General features: G+C 32.1%; 4 protein-coding genes across 4 annotated transcripts; 2 read left to right on the top strand and 2 right to left on the bottom strand.

The window, feature by feature from the left end:
• Nucleotides 1–1,318: 1,318 nt before the first annotated feature.
• Nucleotides 1,319–13,138, bottom strand: LOC145975298 (uncharacterized). The gene is made up of 2 exons (XM_083105657.1): nt 9,491–13,138; nt 1,319–8,729 (listed from the first exon to the last, which is right to left on the bottom strand). The coding sequence occupies exons 1-2, from the start codon at nt 12,221–12,223 to the stop codon at nt 7,050–7,052; spliced, it is 4,413 nt and encodes a 1,470-aa protein (XP_082961783.1). The 5' UTR covers nt 12,224–13,138; the 3' UTR covers nt 1,319–7,049.
• A 752-nt stretch (nt 13,139–13,890) lies between these two features.
• LOC145975300 (ER membrane protein complex subunit 2) lies at nt 13,891–17,168 on the top strand. Its single transcript, XM_083105659.1, has 7 exons — nt 13,891–14,320; nt 14,806–14,919; nt 15,040–15,190; nt 15,267–15,410; nt 15,574–15,730; nt 15,937–16,032; nt 16,106–17,168. Exons 1-7 carry the CDS (start codon nt 14,287–14,289, stop codon nt 16,277–16,279), a joined length of 870 nt encoding a protein of 289 aa, XP_082961785.1. The 5' UTR covers nt 13,891–14,286; the 3' UTR covers nt 16,280–17,168.
• Nucleotides 17,111–20,165, bottom strand: LOC145975299 (tRNA (guanine(10)-N(2))-methyltransferase TRMT11). Its single transcript, XM_083105658.1, has 9 exons — nt 19,993–20,165; nt 19,489–19,554; nt 18,823–19,059; nt 18,519–18,653; nt 18,189–18,452; nt 17,940–18,078; nt 17,653–17,851; nt 17,393–17,519; nt 17,111–17,325 (listed from the first exon to the last, which is right to left on the bottom strand). Exons 1-9 carry the CDS (start codon nt 20,065–20,067, stop codon nt 17,164–17,166), a joined length of 1,404 nt encoding a protein of 467 aa, XP_082961784.1. The 5' UTR covers nt 20,068–20,165; the 3' UTR covers nt 17,111–17,163.
• Nucleotides 20,166–20,619: 454 nt separating this feature from the next.
• LOC145975888 (mitochondrial intermediate peptidase) lies at nt 20,620–25,182 on the top strand. The gene is made up of 10 exons (XM_083106648.1): nt 20,620–20,952; nt 21,129–21,391; nt 21,797–21,983; nt 22,046–22,125; nt 22,254–22,442; nt 22,516–22,657; nt 22,830–23,168; nt 23,488–23,709; nt 23,817–24,047; nt 24,341–25,182. The coding sequence occupies exons 1-10, from the start codon at nt 20,812–20,814 to the stop codon at nt 24,635–24,637; spliced, it is 2,091 nt and encodes a 696-aa protein (XP_082962774.1). The 5' UTR covers nt 20,620–20,811; the 3' UTR covers nt 24,638–25,182.
• Nucleotides 25,183–25,494: the final 312 nt, after the last annotated feature.

The following is a 25,494-nucleotide window of genomic DNA, read 5'->3' as shown; positions in this document are numbered from 1 at the left end:
AATGTTTCGAGATAATATTGTATTAAAAAAGAAAATTATAAGTTATTCAACAATAGTTTACTATGATTATATTTTTGTAAATAATTATTAATAATATAATTGTTATAATAATACTTATTATTTACTTACTATTAATTAAATTACTTATGCTACATAGCATTAACAATACTGAAGTTGAGACAAATGTTTTTAGTAAATGGTAATACATTGAAAGAGACAAGTGTATCTATGTTATTTGAATCTTTTTTTCAATCTGTGCCTCCCTCATCATACTTGAAGCTTTTTAATTGATCAATCAGGATAAAAAAAAAACAAAGTACGTTCATTAAACGAGAATTAGGCCCATATTCTGAATTCTCTTTTATCGATAAAAGTGCTCCTAAAAGCGGCCTGTAGCCAATCAGAAGGCTTATATGCCACTTTTAGAGGCACTTTTATCGATAAAAGAGGATTCAGAATATGGGCCTTAGAGATTAAAAGATTTCAGGAATTTCTGTCATTCAAGTTTCCCTCATTCTGGGGTTTTTTTATGATTTAAATTTGAACATATATTTTATCATCTGATGTACAAAAATTTAAAGAACATGTAAAATAAGGAAAATATTCGGAAATAGGGGTTATGCAATATAATTTAATTGATAATATAAACTTCGAGGAAAGCAGGTAATACAATACAATATAATTTAATTAATAATATAAATTTAATCTTCTAAACAATTTTCTATACTTTCTGACTTTTAGCAATATTTTTTTTTAAACGATATGTTAGGACTTCTTCAGATGCATATACAATTCAAACAGAATAGAGATGAATCACAAAAAATTGACACATATTTATCTATAAAAATTTTTAATTTTTAATAATTAAATTTTTAATTTTCAAAATTAAGAAATTAAATAGATGGAAAATATATATTTTATCTTCCATAATTATTTTTATTATTTATTATTTTTTAGAAGAAATATTTAAATCACACGAGAACATATTAATGAATATAAATATGTTATAATATAAATTCAATTTTTGTTCAATCATTCTCCAGATTTTATAAATTACAAATTGGATCTTATTTTGCATAAAAAATTGATTGATTAATTTGAACAACATTTTGAGCTTTTATTGAATTTTTAATAGCGTTTTTCTTTTCATCCCCAAATTTCTATTGCTATATGTAATATAAAATAATTTTTAAATATATTCCCTTAAAGTAGGATTTTCTTACGTACGCTTTTTCTTTTTCAATCATATCATATTGATTATATTTAACATTATAAATACAGGGTAATGGTGTATGAACAAAAATGAAAAAAGGGGGACTTATTTAAAAACGTACCTCAATACATAAATTTTATTAAGGTTTACATATGTTGATTTATTGTTTTTTCCTTTTAATGATAATATTACCCTATCTTTTCTTTTATCTGCTTAGCATAGATCGAGTTTCGTATGATACTCAATTGCCAAATCTCAATTCATTGGCTCTATTATAAAATAGAACTGATGTACATATTTACATTATTTACAACGACATTCATTTTATGAATACGTACAATATGAATCGTTTAACTAAACAATTGCACATTTGGACGTCGATGTTGGTTACAGGTGGGCTTCTCAAGCTACCTGGAAATTCCATCATGTATCAAAATTTTTCTTTTAAACGAGTAGTTTATTTATGAGGAGATTGTGAGCTTGCAATTGCTACTTATAACAATACATTAATTTTACAATAGCAAGTATATGCAATAAATCATATTGGACTAATTTGACAAATAAATGAAAAAATCTATTAGTGAAATTTTATCAATACATTCAATATCTGTGCTTATAATTTATTATGAAAAATAATTTAACCCTTTGTGCTAGCAATATGACCTGCAATAGAAATATTATATGTGCAAAGATTATAATATTATAAAAGACACGCCACACTGGATGCTGCAAATGTGATATTTCAGAGATCAGATCTCTTTGCAGAATATGATATAGATTTTCATTCCGTTAAAATTTCAAGAACTTCAGCATGAATTTCTAATTTCAACATGCATCAAATTAGAATTATTATTGAAGTATTAAAGTCTACTTTAGTGTTGATCAAATAATTAATTGCATCTAAAAAATTCAAATCTTCAAAAATCTTTCTTTTCTACTATTCAACAAATTATAAACGTCGGTATAATTTGAAAAATATTTGTTTTTGTAAGAAAACAAAAATTATCAAAATTCTTTTGAAAGCATCTTTCCCTGAAATATTCACGCCTATTGAAACACCCTATAGTATTATATATTATTGCAAAGAATTTAATTTAATCTCAGATATTCTAATTTTCTGTCATTTATCCTTATCAAATATGCAATTATAATTGCAAAACGTCACATTTATAAGTTACAAATTTTTTTCATATAAAGTTATACATATATACATAATATTAAATTTCCCTATGATAAATATGATGCACAATTTCGTTAAATCTCGTGGCGAAAATTGAATTCGGTTGTTATTAACCACACTTACTTTCATTTTTACTTCCATACTGCACTCGAATACATATTGTAAGGATATTTTATAATATATCTATTTTAATGATTTACGAGTATTCACATTACACAACATTCTTTTCTTCTTTTACTACATTCATATTCGCACTTGTTTTCAGCACGTGTGATTGTTTTTATCGGTGCATAATTGATATTTTCTAAAGCTAGTTAAATATCTTTTGTCAAAATTTAATACACTTTATAACACTTTTTGTATTTTCTTCAATTATCTATATTAATTGCCAACGAGTTGTAATTTTAGCTGAGCAATGATTTTTATGAATCTTATATTTTAAATAACATAAGATAAAAATACTTGCACATTTTTATTATACAAAATATTTGATGATGTTGGATGACAAGCATATCGAGTACAAAGGGTTAATATACTAATAACTTAAAACAAATTCCATCATAACATATATAACATGTTTCAATTTTAGCATGCTATATTAAAATTTTCATATTGTTATCGAAATATATATGAACATAAAATTATAAGTCTGCATTTCTGTTTTATTAGTCACTCCTCATTGATCCTCTGTTTTAAAATTAATAATTAGAACTCGTTTTAACACATATAATAATTTGATTAATATAAAATCAACTGATTTTATATGTATATATTAATATATTATTTCAGACAGCTCTCTATATCCTCTCTTTAATATTGCTCTCTTTCATAAAAAAAAAAAATAAATTATGAATTTCCCTCTAATGATTTATCAGTAAATATATAATTTAGCAGATATTTCCATTTTCAAACGCCAAATTATTCTCCATTTCTTATATTCTAAAGTATCGGCTTAATTTTTAACAATGTCATATATCTATATTATAAAACATTAGTCTCTGATTTTACAAATAGCATATGATTTTTGATACATGCTAACTGCAGTGAATATCAGAAGAGAATAAATCCAAAATATTTGGTTCTGACTTTTTTTTATATGTGATTAATAAAACAAACTTCAAAATTTGTTTCAAAAATAATATAGTACACGATATATTAAGAGATTAATGTAGTTTTTGCAGTGTAAAAAGCTTGATATAGTCTTATATGTATATTATGCATTTTTTAATCAAGAGAATATCTATACTATATTATTTTGTACACGAATTTTTATGTAACAAATTTTAATGTGACAGAACTTGTGGCAAGATTCTCTTCTCTTCTTCTTTTTGAGATATATCTTAAAAAGATAAATCTAGGATTTTTTTTGGATTTACATTCTTCTACTTTTCAAATAACAATATTATTGCTTATCGCAATGAACGAAAACACTCACAACAAATTAAAATTGAGATACAACTATTTTGATTTGCACTAGAGAGCAATATATGACGAACCAACACCGATCAGTCTTGGAATTATAATAACCAATAAAAAATACGGCCTTATACACATATTGCAAAATATATAAATATAGAAGAATAACAACTAAAAGATACGTAACTATTGTGATAATCGATAGTCATAATATTAATTCATAGGCCCTTACATAGAAAATTGAACGCAATTCATATGAGCTGTTCTCATGCTTATATAGAGGCAAACAATGTGCAAGAACTCGCACACTTTTTATGCAAAATAGATATTGTAAAAAAAAATTTTTACAACCATCGACATGTAAAAGTGCTCCGTATCTTTGTAAGTATTAATTGGATTAATTAGCTTTATATAATAATTATACTATTAGTTGGCAAACGTGTTTCTTCATTGCGTTTCTCCCTCGCAAGAACTATTCAAGAATTTTGTTGTGACATATATTATAATGGTTTATCTTTATTAAAAATTTTTGTTATTAGCTTAGGATAATGAAAGTCTCAAGTCACTGGACCTACACAGCATGCAAATGTACAAAACATAGCACGTAACATAATAAAATCCCAACCCTGCATAATCAAGATTGCTTGATAATACGATATATAACATAAACAACAATTTCTCTCTCTTTCTCTCTATTTAATCCTTAGATATCTTTGTGGAATCATGTTTTGTTTTAAGGAAAAGAATAAGTAAAACAAACAAATTGTAATAAACATAAAATTTGTTTGAAATTTAATATATGAATCTCAATATACAAATTTTTTTTAATATAATATTTGAAAAAAAAAATCTAAAAGTGATTAAAAAAAATTTTTCTATAGATCTAAAAAAAATTTTTTTAATCATCATCTATATAAAATTTGTTAATCCTGAATATATTTGTATGTATTTTTATTTAAATTAACAAATAAATAAAACAATTATGCAATATGTAACACACACATATAGCCGATAACGGAATTAATATATGTATAAACATATCTACATTTTCTAGTTTTGATATTGTTATAAAATAATAGAATTATATGAAATTTTATGAAATAACGAAATTCTTCTTTCTCTAGAATATCATGCATGATACATATGTTGTTTTCAAATACTTATCTACGAATATCTAAGGATTAAAGAGCTTTCCATCGAATTAAACTAAATCACATGTTAAAGCAATTTAATCATCATACACATTATCATGCATGTATCAAATAATGTAGTGATGAATTTCTTAGAAATAAAGATATTTCGCAGTCAATAACAAAAAACTAATGGTAAATATAACAGCATTTCAATAAAAAAGAAAAAGAAAACTTTAGATACAATAAAAGTTACTTATCTAGAATCAAACTACACAGATGACAGAATTAATAACGCCTCCGATTTTTATTCTACGCGTATGGCAATGCTTAAAGTGTGTTACTGTAAGACACTTTCGGATATATAAAAAAGACGATGGGCAAAATTAGCATGACAAATAAGAATTGCTAAAGATACTCAATTTTCTTATTGAAAGAATGTTTTATATAGGCACTGATGACGATGATGAGATTAAATCACTGTTGACTTTGAAGCACTAAACTATTAAGATTTTTATATTCGATTTTATATATATAATAATTATACATATGTTCATGCATATATATACATATATTATAAGTATACATATGTCTATACATTTTTTAATTAATTAGTTTAATTTATTTGTATTAATTTTGTTTTTGAATCATTAAATACAATAATAACGTTTTCATTCATGTGGATATTGATGAAAAATGCTTAAAATTCATCTTAAAAGTGGTAAGTCTCAAAACAAGCTTTTCTTAATGTTATTATAATTAGTAATAAAATTTATTCCAAAATTATCTAAATACTATAATTTATTTTCTTATAACTTTTTTCCATTTAAAATTAAGAGAATATCTCAAAATTAGACATGTCAATAATATTAAATCTATATATTCTTTCAATAAGAAAATTTCAATAAAAATTGGCTATCAATTGACTTATTAATTCATATTGATCTATTTATTGTTTTATTCCAAACTGCTTTATAAGTGTATATATATTTTAAGCATTGCTATATGTATAGAGAATAAAAATTATTATTAATTGTGTCACATCCATGTGTCTTTGATTCTAAATAAATAACTTTTATTCTTATTTAAATTTTCTTTTCTTAGATTTGACATTTCAAATATTTAACTTTTTTAATTTTAAAATGTTTCTCAGTGTTTCTTTTTGAATAAAAATTAAATAATAAGTTATAATACGAATAATTAATAATTGAAACAAAATTGTCACTAATTGTATTAAAAAAAAAACTTTTAATTTCTCTTTAAATTTAGATCACTTTCAACATTATCCATCATTTTAGAAGGATAAAAATATTACTATCGTACTTGGCGATTCAAAAAACAGCGTTACATATATAATTTATATTATGTTACACTTTTTAGATAGAAATCAGTTCTTTTTAAATCATCGTCTTTTATAATATTTAAAAATATGTACGGACATATGTATACACTTATACAAGATCGAGCAAAAATCATGATAGTAGATTCAGCGCTTCAGTTTCAACGTGACTTAATCCCATCATTGTCATCGGCGCATACAATCTCGCATACATATTGGTTACATATCCCTCTGTGTGTGTGTATGTATGTGTTTGTGTCACGTGAACGAGTACTCAAATTGAGTACAATAAAACGATCGACGATATACGTGATGCGTCGATCAGCGCTAAATAATCTTAACTAAATTCTTTAGTCCCGAGTAATTGTAGCTATAATTTAGAGAAAGGACAGCAAAACTCGCTAGCAAATCAGTTAGCGAGACCGTCCCGTGTGAATCATGCTGAGCCAAGTTAAGGTGTTTGAAAGCCAGACTCAATGCTGGCATCGTGTTGTAACTTGGATGAGCTTAATTAATATATATTTAGAGTATTTCGTGCATACAATGCATATGCACACACGAAAGAGTGTCCGCAGCATCGAAATCAACCGAGCTTGCCGAGATCTCGATACCCGGTTAAAGCGTAAAAATATAATCCAAGTCTCTGAACACTCGCTATTAAATTTCGCGCATAAGTACAGCGCGCGGGGCAAACTCGAGACCGGATTGTCCAAGTCTTCGTCTCGCGACTGCGACACAAAAGTTTATATATATATAGTAGATGATCCTTATTTAATTTTCGGTATTTACAGGCTCGCGCGCGTGATGGATTCGCACGTGCTTGTTGTGATTGGACTTGGTGCCGCTGGATTTGCCGCAGATGTGACACGTGTACGGTCGCGCACCCGAGTGCACCCGCAGATGCTCCTTGAGATAGTAAGAGCGATGGAAGGTCTTGTTGCATACGTCGCACGTGTACGCCTTGTTCTCCTCGTGCTCTTTGACGTGTCGCAGGCAGTTGTACTTGCGAATGAACTGCGCGCCACAATAATTGCACGTGTAGGGACGCACGTTACGGTGAGAATTCATGTGCGCCGTGTAGTCGCTGTGACGATAAAAGGCAGCGCTGCACTGATTACACTTGAACGGCTTGGTGCTGCGAGCCGCGTGCGTCCACTTGTGCAACTGTAGATTCCACTTGGTGCTGAACGCCTTGGAGCAGACCTGACATTCGTATGGTCGTTCGCCGTTGTGGACGCGCATGTGCACCGCCAACGACGATCGTAGGTAGATACACTTGCAAATGGGACACTCGACATTCTCGCTCTCGCGCTGCGCGTCAGGAACGAATCGGCGATTGTGAGCGCGACGCATGTGACGAGTCAGACTGGCCATGTGGATGAATCGTTCGTTACAATACGTGCATGCCTTGGGCTTCTCGTCGTGCGTCTCCTTGTGCCAGGCGAGCTTCTTCTTCGTGTGGAACACTTCACCGCAATGGCATATATAGTCTTTGAGTTTCTTCTTGATGTTGAGGTGATGCCGGTTCTTGTGCTGCGTCAAATTCGAATACCTGCGAAAAGTCTCGTTGCACAAACTACACTTGACGGGCGCGTTACCAGTGTGGCCGTTGGTATGTTCGTCCAGTTTTTGCTTGGTGAGAAACGCCTTGTCGCACACGGTGCACGGAAACGGCTTGATGCCCAAGTGTCGTTTCATATGCAGCTTGAAGTTCTGCTTCCGATAAAAATACTTACCGCACTGTCCGCACTCCAACGGGTGTATCTTGAGATGAGCGTTGAACAACAACACTGACGGGAACTCCTCGTTGCATATCTGGCACTTGGCGTTTTCGCGTATGCGTTTGTTCACCTCAGCTAGGTGCATACGCCGGTGATGTATCTGCAGAGATTTCTCGCTGCTAAATCGTTGGCTGCATATCGCGCAGGTCACTTCGATGCTCGACGGTATCACCAGATTCTCGCCAATCTTTTGATCTGCTTCAGCCTTAGTCAAACCATCCGATCCAGGCTGCGAAGGTGGTGGCTGTAGCTGGTGCAGGAGCGGTTGTTGATGATGATACATCTGTTGCATGTGTAGACCCGGCACAAATATATCGTCAAACACATTTACGCGATTGTCTAGTAACTTGATGTCCTTCATCTCTGACTGATCCAGTTGATCTCTGCTGCTACTAGGCACTGCCTCCTTATGTACCGTTGTACTGTGAACTCTGCGTTCTTTTGGACAATCAAATACCTCATTACAGTGAGAACATTTGAACGTCCGTTTAGTCGGTGTCTTCCGGTCTCGGTCCAGAAACAGACTCGAAGTGAAGTGCGTGGCCAACGATCTACTATCCAACAACGGGCCGCTAATCTCGTTGTCGGATCCTTCCGATTCCTCCCAGCTTTCTCGTGCCAGCAGATCGTAAGAGGTGGACATGCGCGAAGATTCTTGACCCATGTAAAACTATAAGGAAAAATATGTTATACAAAGAATATGAGTTTTTATATATGTATGTATATAATTTTTTAATATATGTACATTGTAACACGAAGAACTTTTTGTTTATCCACACTATTATTAGATTTATTACTGTTTAATTTACATTATAACTTATTTTTAATTATTTTAAGTAAGTTCATTTTTTAATACTTTTTTAAAATGTAATTATACATTAGCATATATTATTTTAAACAATAATTTACAATGTAAATATAATAAAACATTCGAGTGTAAATTTTATAATAACAATGACAAAAATTTTATAATTATAATAATAATAATTTCATAATATTTTCTCTCACTTTGATTTTAAATTATGCCAACAAGACTTTTTTCATGATTTTAATAATAAATTTCAAATAATTTTAAATTTTAAATATATGTACACAATATAACTCTCAATATTATCTTACAATACATATTTTAATATTTATTTCTGCATATTTTAATATTTATATATATAATAATCATATTTATATAGAAAGAGATATGAAATAAATAATGATAAATACATTTTCTTTTTATATATTACATTTCCTGATATGCATATTTATGTTAGAAAAAATCTGCAAACTATATAAGTTATGAGCAAAATAATCTCCAAACAATTTATATAATCTCTCTTGAAAAATCAGAAATAGTCGCAAATGTCAAATATTATTATTGCAGATTGAGAATATGCACATTTTGGGAGTCTCGATTATTTAAGTGGAGATACTACAAACCTGCCATGCAGACGGCTCTGTGCATCCATTACTCTCTTGTTCGGACAGTTCACCTCTAGGCGGCATCGTCTCATCGGCACGCATATTAATGCTCTTCACTTCCTCATCGATACCAATTGCACCCTCGCTACTTGCCATAGATTGCTGGCTGGTCGCACTCACCGCTTTCTGGGACGAATCGCTTATAAATGTACTAGGAACTAATATTTGTAGTCCGTCAAATTCAAAGACGTTCATCGGTCCAGCGTGAGCGTCCTCGTTTATGTTGAGCAGTTCCATCGATTGCTTCGGCATCAACGTAGATTTGGTAGAATGAAAGCTCTTGGATTCAGTGCTGGTTGTAGGATTAATCGATTCGGACAAGTTTAAGAGATTTTGCGTCTTGCTCGTCGCGGAATACGACTCGTGCATCAAGACAGGTGGCTGCGAGTGCATCACAGGAAATGAACTAACGTGCTCGGTTATCACTGACTGCTGGTATGCATAACTATTACTATTACTTGATTCTTGAACTTTCTCAACATTTTCGCACACCGTCGCGCGCGCCTCCTGATGCTGATGATCAGTCTTAATCTTCTCCTCAATTTGGGAACAGTCAATCGGATCTTTCTCTGCAATATTATCTACAATATTACTATCTACACCATTACTATCCTCGTCGTGACTTACGCTATCACTGTCCACATGGTGAAACGAATGTATGGATGTGGGTGAACATGGTTTGCTGAGATCCTTTCTAACTCTTAACACGGAAATACCGCTGATCGTGGACAGTGGGGTGTGCGATCTGACGCATTCCGCGAAAGGCGTATGCGGACTGGGAATCTCCTCGATCTCCATGTCCGCCTCGTCGAAATTATCCTCCTCGTCAATCTTCTCGTCCTCGTCCAGCTCCTCGTCGTCCTCCTCGTCCTCGTTCTCGTCATCGTCCTCGTTTTTGTTCTCGTCCTCGTCCTCGTCAAAGCCAATACGATGGTGATACGAGCTGAGATTTTCGCATGATCCGAGCTCTGACCGCGTGCTGTAATGACGCGTGGTCTTGTGGCACTTCTTCCTCGTGACAGGAGACGGGGGTGCTGAAAAACTATGCTTATACTTATATAAATGTAAATTTTTCTCTAGCGTTTTCAATTCGTTTTCATCTACTTTCGGGCACTCTATATTGTATGACAAATAACGACAAGTTTTCTCTAGCGTTCTCAGTTCGTTATCTACATAATCATTCGGGCACCATGTGTTGTTATCCTTTTGTATATCAGGCAATATGTGATTCTTCTCGTGAGAGCCTAGAATTGTCACTACGGTATCGTGAATCACGGTCTCTTCCCTATCCGATTTCTCCCTCGTATCTATTAATCTCTCCCGATCATTCGATAAACTATTTTCCTTTTGCAGCGAAGCACTATTAAGTTCAGTTTCCATTATCGTTATCAAATTCTCCAACTTCTCCACCGAATTAAGCTCGGGTTGAATAGAGTCTTTCAAGGCGTCTATCGTTACTGGATCACGCGGCGATGGAACGTTATTGCTGACACTGACACTGCTGTTGCGGCTCGCCGGTCTCTCGTCGCTCATCATCTCCGATTCGTGCTCGCACGCCATAGAATCAACATCATTCGTTGCGTTAGTTTTCCTACTGGATATACTCACATATTCTTCTTGCATAATAACTTGTTGCGCAAACTGTTGTACTTCAGGTTGTTCGTACGTTATAGATTTACACTGCAAGTCCACAGTGGAGATGTTATTCGATGGCTCCTCGTCCTCCATATCCGGTAGGACACTCTCCACTTTATCGTCGTCGGTATTATTCATGGCGCAAGCGATCGTGATGGATCTAGGAATAGTATTGTACCCGTGCTGCACTGTACTTTCACCAGACGACGCGGTGCCTTGCATCTGCTGTCCTCTGTGATCGATCGGCAACGCATTGCTGCCGCTCTCCTCCTGTCTGATGGAGACATCCTCGTTCTGCAGCACAGGCGAGGCCGGCAGGTTGACATCCGGCATAACTTGCCCGGATTCAGGCTCGGTATCGGGCAAAATCTCAGGCAGGATCTGCTTCGGCTCGGGACTATTTACAGGAATCGCCAGAGCGGTTCTGACGTTGCTCTCTCCAGCCATGGTTACCACTGGTCGAATCCTCGCGGCGCCAGGAATAGCTGCAACCGGTGAGATCATTTGGACGGTGGGTATTTGTTGCTGCTGGTACATACCGTACGGATTGTACAGCATCTGCATCATCTGATTGGCCTGTGGCGCCATCGTGTACTGCGGTATCATCATGGTCCCATTGTTGACAAACTGTTGATAGCTGAATGACGTGAACTGCGGTGGCATCATGGTATTTATGGGCGGACATTCGAAGATGGGTCCTATGGGATACGGCGAATGAGTGGAAATGTGAGCGGAATTCTGCGAAACTTGGGGCGACGCTGGAGGCGTCTGAATAGAGGTAGGGGTTTGCGGTGAAGCCTGCGGTTGCAGCGATACCGGTAGCGATGTCGTCGGGGTAGCTTGCTGCTGCTGCTGTTGTTGTTGATGATGCTGTTGCTGCTGCTGCTGCTGATGCGTCTGAATCGAGGAGGTGCTAGCCTTGATGAGAGCATCTATAACCTGTTCCTTGGGATGGGTGTCCAGATGCTTCTGCAGACTGATGCCCTCGCGCAGGTACAAGGTACACACGGGGCAGGCGACGGCCCCGACGGGCATTCCCGCACCGCTGAGCTCCATCGTTTCCTACGAGTAGTTGCCTCCTTCTCTCCTTCCTTCTTTTTTTCTCCTCTTACAACGCGTCGCGTATGATCCAAACCAACGGGATCCTAGAGCGGAAGGGCGCCGTACACGTCGACGAGGCGACACACCGAACGGATCCCTCGCAGCGTAGCTGGCACCCGCCTCTCGTACACGAACCGTAATCGTTCCGGGCCTCCGTAGTCGCTCCTGTCTCGGTGACGGAAGCGAATATAATCGTCGCCGGGGCGGCCGTCTCGCGTCACATCTCGTCGCCCATCGGGCACGCGGCCACCGCGACGCACGGCACAGCTGCACGGCACCGCTGTGCCCCAAAAATATCGACGTCCATGGCTGTCCCCCGTAATAACGCCTGACTTTGCTGCGTGTGCTATGCCGTGCTCGATGAGCAGCAGCAGCAGTAGCGACGACGGCGGCAGCGGCGGTGGTGGCGGCGGCGGCGACGGCGGCGCCAGACAAATCGATATCCTGTTAAATCGCCGAGCCAGCCACCCCAGCCTGCCTGCCTGCCTGCCTTGCCTGCCTGTCCGCGCTTATTAAATTACACCTGCCTACACGCGGCGCGGCCGACGCGACACCAACGACGGACAACGACGGACACGACGGCGTGTTGGGATCTCTCTCTCTCTTTCTCTCTCTCTCTCTCTGTCGGAGAGAGCGATCGCCCCGACTCGGCGCCCCCCGTTGACGGCTGAGCCCTTTCCCGCGGACGGTTATCGCGACGGCATGTCCACCTCGACACGGCACGGCACGGCACGGCACGGCTCGGTCGCGGCCCGAAAAAACACAACAGAAAACAGCGACGGGCGACGATGATCCCCGCCTGGGAATGGGAGCAACCAGAGCTACCGAAGGATGCCGCGTGGCGCCCCCTGTGCTCCGGACCGCGCTCGCGGCCCTCTGTGTATCGTCGCGCGAGACACCTGTTTCCCGTTTATCGACGGATCCGCCTCCCCCTCGAGAGCGAGTGCAAACAATGCGCGCGCAGCGAGCGCGTGTCAAGTGACGTCGAGGGATGCCAACCTCGCGAGCTTGGGGTTAGGTTAGGCTCGGGATCTCCTTGGATTTCGAGGCTTCCGAGCTGCGTTGCGTCGTATCTTTCGCATTCGGGACGAAATAGATGCGTACTTGGGATTTTTAATAGTTAAGAGAAACGTCGGATGATACAATTAAAGGCAGCCAAAGACTGGATTTTAGATTGAAGGATTAGGTTGATTGAGGTTAGGTTAGGTTAGGTTAGATTGGATTAGGATTAGGTGTGTCCCGATGAAACTACGGCCAATCGCGTATTTTATTATAGTTTCTTTTGTAGAGAGAGAGAGAGAACGAAAAATGATATCTAGAAATTGATGAGCAATAAATGGAGATGAACCTTTACATAGATCTGTTCGTTTAGTCATATCTTCTGCATTTGAAATAAAATAAAATTTTTTTGCAAGAAATTACATGCGAGAAAAATGCACATAAAACGAGCAGATTTATATATAAATATATATATATATATATATAATGTGTATTATAATACATATATGACAGAACACACGTGTAAAATATACAAGTTACGATTAATCGAATCGCTCACATGTGATACGATATAAGAAGTTTAGTAATCATGCGTTTTATCATGACCATAGGTATATTAATTTTACAGCGATGACGATGTAAACTACGTGTGCATGTAGTTGTCATCCTCCCCTCTAACTCTCCCCTCTCCACTTCACCCATCATATATAGCAATATATATGTATATATATATGTTATTTATCACAATTATCTTTTTACGCTATCTCAGGTGAATTACTACCACGTTGCAACTCGAGAAGTGTTTGTAACGGCAATAATTTTGAATCTTTGCGCTCTGTTACGAGGCATAAGGAGAGAATTTCTACAAATGCACGAAATAATCCGATGCTGTTTACATTACGTCCTGCAAGCGCTTCATGCCACATCGTATAACCTCTAGGATAGCGCGTGACAAGAGTAAATTTCGAGTATCTTGTTCGCTTTTGTAGAAATTTCTCTCGTCTTATAAAGCGGTAGCAATGGCTGGATGTTACGACAAATTATCTTGGACAGGTGAGTTTTATATGATGATTGATGTTTGTTAATATACATCACCTTTTTTGTATATATAATCTTAAGAAGTACTCTCTCTAATTAAATTATATGTTTAATCTTGAGAAACGCTAATTAATTTTCAATTTTTAAAATATTTTTTAAGATCTTTATATTATGCTTATATGATTTTAATATTGAGGAATAATTTTTTACAGAGTGGAATTTAAATTATTGCAAGATTTAATATTGGTGTCATATTTTTAACTTAATATCTTGAATGATATACATTGTATATATATGTGTATATTTCAATATTATATAATTTTAATGATATATTTTTTGTTATTTATTAATTTGCATGTAACACTAAAAATTTTTAAACTTATAATTTACCAAAAAAATCAATATTTTTTAAAATTATTTTATTAATATTGATATGTTGCAAATTATAAAAATTTTTTCATGTATTTCTAATAATGCCTTTTCATGATTTTGTTATACAGAAGTACGAGATTTATTAAGAACTTGGAGAGAAGATTCCGAACGACGAAGTAAAGATGTAGTAGACTTTTGGGAAAATGTATTAATAGGAAAGATTGACCGTTTAGGCAATGAAAGTACAGTCAATTAATACATACTTTTTCATTTCTGAAATTATGTTTATAATTAAATAGCAATGCCAATTTTATCAATTTTTTTCTAAAAGTATGTGTAATATTTCAATTTTATTTATTCAGAATATCTAGTTCTGGAACAAGTATGTGTAGCTGCGTTGGATTGTTACCGCCTGCCACTTGCTGAATATTGCATTAAAAATTTAATGCGTGCATTTCCTGGAAGCTTGCGTGTTCACAAATATCATGCCATGCATTTGGAAGCATTAGAAATGTAATTATATATATATATATGTCAAGTATTTGTAAATACAATATTTGTTCTAATAATTTAACAATATATTTTTCAGGTATGATGAAGCAATGGAAGTCTTGGAGTCTATTATAAAAAGAGATGAGACTAATGCAGCACCAAGAAAACGTCGTGTAGCTATTTTAAAGGCTCGAGGGCGTATTCCAGAAGCAATCAAAGAACTTACAGAATATCTGAAAAGGTTAGTAATGTGTTATTACACTTTTACATATGTATATCAGCATGTTTAAAAAGCTTTATAAAACTAATAAGTAAATATATATTATATTTTTATATAAAATTATATTTTATAATTTTACAAATGACATATTAGTAACATTGTGTGTTACAAAATCATTATCTAGATTTATGAGTGATCAAGAAGCATGGCACGAGTTGTGTGATCTATATTTGCAAGAACAAGAATATTCCAAAGCAGCCTATTGCATGGAAGAACTTATATTGCATAATCCACACAGCCATTTAATTTACCAAAGATACGCAGAAATAAAATATTCTCAGGTAATAGATGCAGCTAGAATTTTTTATGACTGTTTGCTTTTATCAATAGCATATCAATTTATTTAACTAAATAGATTAACAAAAAATAAATATCAAAAAATAACTGTTGAATGAATAATATACATTTGAAGTATTTTTAAACTAAGATCTCTTAATAATTTTCGAAATTACAAAGAAAAATTTTTAAATTATCTTTTTTTATATAGGGTGGATTTGATAACATGGAATTAGCAAAAGCATATTTCTGCCAAGCAGCAAAATTGAATCCAAATAATATTAGAGCTCTATATGGCTTGTTATTAGTAAGTTACAAAATGATATTATATACAATATTGGAACAATTACGGACAGCTTTCTGTAAATATGTTATTTCAGACAACAAACAATATTGCAACGTCACCAAAATGCCCTGCATCCAAGAAGAAGGAAGCAATGAAACTAAGTGAATGGGCTAGTAAACAAATTGAGAAACAATATGAAAGTAAAGTTTCAAACGAAGATGTTAAGAATATAGAACGTTTACTAGGACAATTGCAACTTGAAGCTTAGGTACTGTTTGACAAATTGTATATTTATTTTAATTTTGTAACAAAAGTACATAGCATATGTTTAAACATATTGCATATAACTATTTCCAAAGAATCTATCGAGCACGAGAAATTTTAGATACATTTTTGAGTTCTATGCAGTTAAAAAAGAAGATAATCTGATCACGATTGATGTATTCAAACAGTATTATCTTTTTATTCTATTTTTGAATTGTGTAATATACATTGTTCCAACCATAATTTTGTCCAATCTAAATGTAAAATGCATATGTTGATATATTATTAATCAATCAATTAGTAGATTCTATATAGTTTTCAAATTTTAGCTGCACTACATACGTAATTATCCTTTAAATATATACATATCTATATTTCTGTATTTTATTGTATATGTTATTAAGTAAATGTGTATTCATCATTGATTTTGTAACTGTGATCGTTCTCTCGGCTCTCTCTGTTATCTAATAATATTGTTGATTTTCATGTCCTATATCAAAAGTATTGGTTATATTTGTGCATATAAATATAATACAAATAAAAATGGTGTTGATGGATAAAATACATATGTATATCCGAGAAATATGATTTATTTCAAGCTAATTGGAGCAATTAGCCTGTTTTCAATCGTTACAATTGTTCTGTATGTAATAAAAGGGAATTGCAAAATCAGATGGCCAAATTTTAAGAAATCAAATATTTATGAATATATCTTTTTAATTACTAGATTGTTTAAAATTTTTAATCTTTTTCCTATATGTGAAATAAATATAAACAAAAAAAATTTTCTAATCTAATACATATATATGAGGACTAATAATTGTGAAAATGTATATAAAATTAAAAGAAGGCATTTAATGTTTGTTTTTATATAAAATATCTCTACAGTCATCTTTCAGTAATCTCCTTATTACTACGTTCCCATTCTTCTCGTCTTCTTGTTCTTTCTGTGGCTTTCCTCGTTCGCTTTTCCTTCCTTGTTTCTTCGCGTAACGCAAAATATTTTTCACGAAAGTCGGTTAAATTCAGGATGATGCTCTCATCAGTTGCCTATCAATATTGAAGACAATATGGAAAAATAAGAATTGTTAAAATTGAATAATTTATATATACGTACTTTTGGCTCTTTAATTTTTTTGTAAGTTAATAATCTTCTACTAGTGTAGTTGCTCAGTACTTGTTCAGAATTAGCTAACAACTCTAAGCAAGGATGTGCTGGTAACTGTTCTTCTGTATATTGGTCCCTAAAAATCATAAATTTGAAATTAAATATAATCTTTCCTACCAATTAATAGTTAATTAATAATTAATTATTTCTAGTATTGCCATATATTTTACATAATTAATTGCATACAAGTAAATATTAATATATGTTACCTAAACAATGGATACCAACACACCAATCTGCCGTCAAGTTTTAGATGTCTCGCGGAGAAACACAATAAATCTTTATATATTTGATTTAGGCCATAACCAATTTTAGAAGGAATGTGAGAGGTTGCTTGATGCTCCTCTATTACAGGATTTATCTTCATAGTACCTATACGTTCTGTAGCCTCTCTTATACCATAAGGTGCTGTAGAAAAAAATACAAGTCATTCACGAATTTTGAAGAATTTGTATAATTTATAATCGCGGAGGTCTTGTACTTTTTTTGTACTCACGATCTGTTATGATAGCATCTATTCGTAAATCTGTTCGCCAAAGTGGATATGAAAAATCTGCTACTACTACATCCAGATAATAAGAACTCATTCCATATTGATGCATATTTGCTGCGATACTTTCGTCTTTTTCCCTTATCTAGTATTATACATATAATATAATAATACTTTGATTGTTTCAGCTTTTTTAAATTTCTTTTTATCAAGTTTATGTTTGATAAAAATTTTAAATACTTGTTAATCTTATACCTTTTGTGATATCCGTGTGGGTCTTGTACGACCATGGAGCATTAAAAAATCAATGTCAGTTCCAAATGTATATCCTCCAAATTGAGATGCAGCAATTAATAAGGAACCTGTCCCTACAAATGGATCAAAAACTAGATCCCCTTTTCTAATTTGTGCTTGATTTGCCATTATCAGTGACAACTGTGGATCCATTGAGGTGTTTCCTATAAATTTCCTAGTTTTCAATGATAATTTTTTAATTAATTCTCGCTGACCATCAGCAATCTGTAATAAAATGATATTACAATTTATAAGAAGAACATATCTTTGCTATATAATCATACTACTCACCCATCTTCCAAAGAAATATTCATATGGCTGTTCAGGAATACTATTGGGATCAAGGCCATAATATTCTATATAGCACAGAGTGATATCTGGATTTTTCAATTTAACTGGCCCTTCAAGAGGTAGGTAACTGAAAGACTTTCCCCAATATCGCATTAAGTCAATAACATTTCTTTAGTTCATAAGTATGTATTGTTAAATAATTAGCATTTCTAGCATTTGTTTTAACATAAAATATAATTTTAGAACAATATTATCATAACTTTCAAGTGTTTATCTATAATAAGTATATGAAAAATCGACTTACTTCTATTTTATCTACTTTCTCCCGTTGTGAAAAATGTTTACAGAAAGTCTCCACTGCAATCTTAAATGATCTTTTCTCTCCAATAATATTTTTGACTGAATAAGCTTTCAAAGAATTATGTAAGTCTTCATTTTGTTTGCCTTGAGCCCATAGCTCCAAACAAAAGCGTATTGAGATTGCTCTACTGACAATTTGATGTACTATATTCTCATCAGGTAAATCTACAATCCAATATGGCTAAAACAAAATAAATGTATTTTTTATAATTATGATAAATAATGTATTCTGATATAGTCTATTTCTTAATTCATTATAATATATTCTATTTCTTATTATAATATATTGTATTTCTTTTATAAATGTATTCTTTGCATTTAAATTGAATATTGCTTTAAAATAACTTAATGGTATTTTTCTTAATAATCATGATTAATATCTATTTTTGGACAATATCTATTTTCAAGTATATTTTCAGACAATGCATATTTGTGAATATTTTCACAAATGGCATATTTGAAGCATAACTTGAGACAATATTTACACTATCATATATACATATGTACATATATATATATATATAATGAACAGAAGCCATTTATATAATAATTTAAGAAGAACATAGATATTAACGTACATATATAATTAATAATGTTCATACTTCCTTACATGTTCCTTTGGCCTTGTTATTATTTGTGGATTAATATCATACATGTCAAAAATAGACTGTATTTCCTGAAATGTAGTAGATGAGAAAATAAAGTTCAATTTAGCATATATAAAAGTTATAAGAATATTAAACTTTGAAACATAAAATTATTAAAAAGGCTAAAAAAAACAATTTTTAATATTTTGTACATATAAACAAAACACAATAATAACATTTAACAATGCCAACTTTTATAATAGGTATAAAGAAATTTAATTTTTGTCGCTCTCTACAGAATTTAATAAATCATTGAAGTCTTACAACTATAATTATAAAATCTCAACAAAAAATTTTTCATATAAAGTATAAAATATACAAATTTATTAGAATTTTTACACGAATATAGAATATAGAATATAATACAATAGTACGTGAAAATAATAATATTTGATAATAATAATATTTTACAAAGAATTGTTTTATATTTTATAATCATTAAGGATATTTCATGAAAAGACACTTACAGGCAATCGAAAATCAACATGTTCATGAGCAAACCAAAAGAGATATCTTTTTAGTTGGCTGCTCATTTTTAGCATTGTTTAATATTGTATTATACCCGTAATATTATATTTAATATATACACACACAGCCTTTAGTTATTGTTGACAATCATCTAACCTCACTAGTAGCACGTTCAATCAATGGTTATAAATTTTACAAGATTACGAAATACATTCTAGTTGGGTGCCTAGTAAATTATTAGAACAAAGAAGTGTATTCTTTCATTTGACTCTCATTGGCCGCATTCAACGGACTCAACCGCTAAGTAGCAATCGAATGTGATTGGTTTCTACTTTCAGATCCGACCAATCAGCGTCGAATTATATCGGAAAATCTAGTAATGTTGTCCAATTGTTGAGTGCGATCATTTTAAGCATGGAAAAAGTGTATTCATAGCTACATGAACGAAAAACAGATCTAATATGAACACATTTTAGGAGCTTTTCAACAAGAAACACAAGTAGACATAAATGTCACGCAATTGGTTCTCAAATAGAGAATTTTTGAAATCCTGAAAATTTTCCTATTTGGTAACCAATCATGTGAAATTGTGTTTATGTGTTTTTCTTGTTGCAAAGCTCTCTGCATATTTCATAACAGAGAAATATTATAAGTATTTGTAAAATATATGCGATTTTAATTATTCCAAATTATTTTCTATTTTTTTTCTTTACAAGAGATTAGAAATTACAAGAAATAAAAGTCATATTACACATAGACTACATTACATTAATATGTCTGTGTTGTAAATAAAATTTGCTGTTTCTCATTTCTGAAAAATGTTACGAGTATTTGAGAGACAAATTTTTCGTAATATACGAAGTAATAGGAGATTAAACACGTGGTCACATCTTGCCACGGCATTTAATTCTGCTGTCAGTAATAAAAATCATTCGGCAAATATATTGAAGAAAGAGACGGTAAGTGTATATCGCACCATGTGATTAACAGGTATCAAACTGATACAAAAAAATGATTTTTTTCAATTAACAATATCGTATATACATAATTATTTAAACGGAATTAATATATAATGCATAAATAATTTTACATTTTTATATCAAATTTTAAAACATATATTTTCTATATCTTAAAGGGACTGTTTGGTATCCCGGAGTTAAAAGGTGAAGATGGTTTTGACATATTGAAAAGTCGTGCATTAGTACATGTGAATGTTCTCATCGATGAAGCTATAAACAAAGATAGGAAGAGAAAAATGGTGGAGATATTTGATGAATTGTCCAATACACTGTGTAAAGTAGCAGATATGGCTGAGTTTATTAGAGTTGCACATCCTGATCAACAGTATGTTCGGGCTGCTGAAGATGCTTGTATAACTGTCAGTGGTGTAGTTGAAAAGTAAATTTACTTTTAAAATTACACATTTAATATATATTTATTACACATTTATTATATAACAGCTATCTTTATCTTGAATGTTTTTTTATCATATGTACTGTAGACTTAGAAAATTTTTCTTGATACTTATGTTAATAATTGTTATTATGCATACTTTGTATATGATAATTTTCTGTTAAATAAGTTTTTCTTCTATTGAACTGTATTTTCTTATTTCCAATAGAAAAATCTTTGAGTAATATAAGGATATAATATAGAAAAAAGAACATTCACATTATATAAAATTTTAATTTTAAGTAAATATAATTAATTATCAATAAGCTTAAGTAAATAGAATTAACTATCAATAAGCTTATAGACTGTGAGATATATGACAATTATATTTATAAACTCTATATTTAACAGATTAAACACACATCGTGAACTGTATGATGCATTAAAACAAGTTACAAGTAATGGTGATACTCAAGTGACATCTGATATAGACAATCATGTAGCTAAATTATTTTTATTTGATTTCGAACAATGTGGTATACATTTACCAGAAAAGCAAAGGATAAAAGTAGTCAAGCTAAATGATTATATTTTGCAAGTAAGTATTATTTAATGATATCTTTAATTATCATACCTATATATTTTTCTCTTTTATTTCAGGTGGGTCAAAGATTTATGGCTGGTGCTGTTACTCCAAGGATGGTTAATGCTGACGCATTACCCGACGTTATTAGGCAATAGTAAGTGCGGTAATGCAATCGATTACTCGCGTTGCTCTATTAATGCTGAATTTTACTATTTTGTTTAAAACTTTTCAAAGGTATAAGCTTTAGAAAGGTACCTCGTTGATATCGGATACGTTTCACAGTTTTGTGACGGACAACGGTCAAATATTAGTGCAAGGATTCTACACAGACTCCTCCAATACTGCTGTTCGCGAAGCGGCATATAAATTGTTTCTATTCCCGGATAAAGAGCAAGATTATCTATTACACGAACTCCTGAGCTCTAGACATCTATTAGCAGAATTCTGTGGATTTCCATCATATGCACACAGGTGGTATGAATTGAATAAAACAAAATATAATTTTATGAATATAAATATAAATTAAAAACTCATTATTTTATAGAGCCGTGAAAGGAAGTACAGTCGAATCGCCAGTTGTAGTGAAAGAATTTATTGATATACTAAATCACAATTTGCAATCTAAAGCAGCACAAGATTTTCAAGAAATGCAGAAGATGAAAGATGCCGAATCACATTTGAAACAAGTTTGTATTCCCATCTATAATTCTATTTTTACATACTTATAATTCTATTTATATGATATTGTATATTATTCATTAACTATATCAAACATATAGACCTCAAATAGTTATAAAATGTTAACATCATGTGTGTTTCATAATCGTAGAATATTTATTCTTTTGAAATATCAAACAGGAATTGATGCCATGGGATACTGCCTACTTTATGGCAAAGGCGAAGAAAGCTTGGTTAAATACTTCTTCTACTGAGTTTGCTCCATATTTTTCCCTTGGTGCTTGTATGGAAGGTTTAAATATCCTTACACAATCATTGTACGGAGTTAGGCTTGAATCCGTCCCAGTGTTATCTGGAGAGGTGTGGGCAAATAATGTTCACAAGTTAGCTGTAATAGATGAAGAGGAGGGAATCTTGGGTTACATCTATTGCGATTTCTATGAAAGAGCAGGCAAGCCTAATCAAGACTGTCATTTTACAATCCAAGGTGGAAAGCAATTATCAGATGGTTCTTATCAGGTATAAATAAATATATATATATATATATATATATATATATATATATATATATATATAATTAATAGCTAAATATATTATTAATAACTTACTAACCATCGATTTTTCGGTGTTCATATATATATATATATATATATATATATATATATATATATATATATATATATATATATATATATATATATATATATATATATATATATATATATATATATATATATATATATGTATATGTATATATATATATATATTTTTTTTTTTTTTTTTTTTAACAATTGCAGAAATTTTAACAATCTTATCATAGTGTTGTCATTGATTTCAGAGTCCTATAGTTGTACTCATGCTATCACTGCCGCATCCACGTTGGTCAAATCCTTGTTTATTAAGTCCATCATCTGTGGACAATCTGTTTCATGAAATGGGCCATGCATTGCACTCTATGCTCGGACGAACGAAATATCAGCATGTTACTGGTACTAGATGTAGCACAGATTTCGCGGAAGTGCCAAGTGTATTGATGGAATATTTTGCAAGTGATCCCAGGGTAAAAAAATATATACAATAATATAAATTACATAAATAATATAAATTATACTTTATAAATTGTTGGTACTTAAATATAATATGTTTTAATTTATTTGCACCTAACAGGTTGTATCAAAATTCGCAAAACATTTTCAAACTCAAGAACCAATGCCGGAAAATTTATTGCACAAACTATGCGCTTCAAAGAACATTTTCTGTGCCTCTGAATTACAGAATCAAGTATTCTATAGTATGTTAGATCAAGTGTATCATAGTGGTAAATTAACAAAATACACTAGCGATATTTTAGCAGATGTACAAAAGGAGTATTATGGTCTACCATATGTGAAAAATACAGTATGTACTTTTCTATTAAAACAATTTATGTAAAATTATATTTATTAAAAGTAGATAGTTATAAAAATTAAAAAATTCTTATAAAGAGATACAAAAGTAATATTTGTTTTTTTTACAAAAATAATATTAAAATTAATTCATAAATTAATTTATTTAAGAATTTGATTAAACAGTTATGGTAAATTCGATTAAATAATAGAATGATGAATTAAACTTGGATTTTTAATTGGCACAATAGATTAGAATATATATCTTTTAATACTATAATTATAATCTTATTATTATATTTACAGGCGTGGCAATTAAGATTTTCACATTTGGTCGGATACGGCGCGAAATATTATTCCTATCTAATATCTCGTGCGATCGCTGCCTGGATTTGGCAAACCTACTTCTATAACGATCCCTTCTGTCGATCTGCAGGTAATCGTTATCGAAGGGAATGCTTAGCACATGGAGGTGGTAAGCCGGCGTCGCAGTTAGTGTCGGATTTCTTAAACAAGGAAGCTAGTGCTGCTACATTTGCAAAGTCGTTAATCAATGAAGTAGATATGAAGAATCTACACATAGAAACCATAAAAAAAGCGTAATGGTATAAAACTTTCATAATTTACAAGTATACCAGAACTTGTAGCAGACGTGATGATATTTTACACATGGTTGTACAGTTTTGTATAATAAACTCTTCATAATAAGATATATACATAAAATACATTTTTGAGGAAAAAAATGAATGTACAACACAGATTTTTAGAGATAGCTGCATATGAAAGAAAAATACTACGTTTTTTAATGGCAGATTCTTATATTAATGTGGCAAATTTTTCATCACAAAGTTTTTAATTCAACATTGTAACCAAATGTTTAATTGAAATAGAATATCAATATGTAAAATTCACTTGAATTTAGTTAGAAGAATATATTTGTCATTTCCATATTTTACTTTAAGAATCAAAAATCGACAATCAAAAATTTATTCGAATATTAAAATTGTCATTAAAAAATAATACGGTAGAAATGGAACTTTGTACAAATTCCAACTATATTTTTCGTTTTGTGAACCAAATTATCATATTGTAAGATTATATAAAATAATTAATATGAAAAATAATATGATACCATTAAGCCGCGTTAATTTTCTTTTTCTCTCTCTCTCTCTCTCTCTCTTAGTTATATTTTATTATAAGTACAGAATCCCTTATACTTTCTATATACAATGTTGATAAAACTATGGATTATTACAAAAAAATAAGTTTTGTAGTATTGTACATATAATTCAAACGCAGTATAAGATAATTTGTTGTGAGTAAATATTAGTTTATATGTATACTCTACCTTTTCACTTCCCCTGAGGTTATCCTAAATCTGTACACGGCAACATAAAGTTACGACTTATTGAGATTATAAACGACATACCAAAACAGTATTTTGCTGGCAGTACTATCTT

The sequence above is a fragment of the Camponotus vicinus genome, unplaced genomic scaffold (assembly GCF_025532165.1).
Source record: "Camponotus vicinus isolate PSW18456_S1 unplaced genomic scaffold, iyCamVici1.0 SCAF_8, whole genome shotgun sequence".
Taxonomy (NCBI): Eukaryota; Metazoa; Arthropoda; class Insecta; order Hymenoptera; family Formicidae; genus Camponotus; species Camponotus vicinus.
This window is presented reverse-complemented; position numbering and strand designations above follow the sequence as displayed.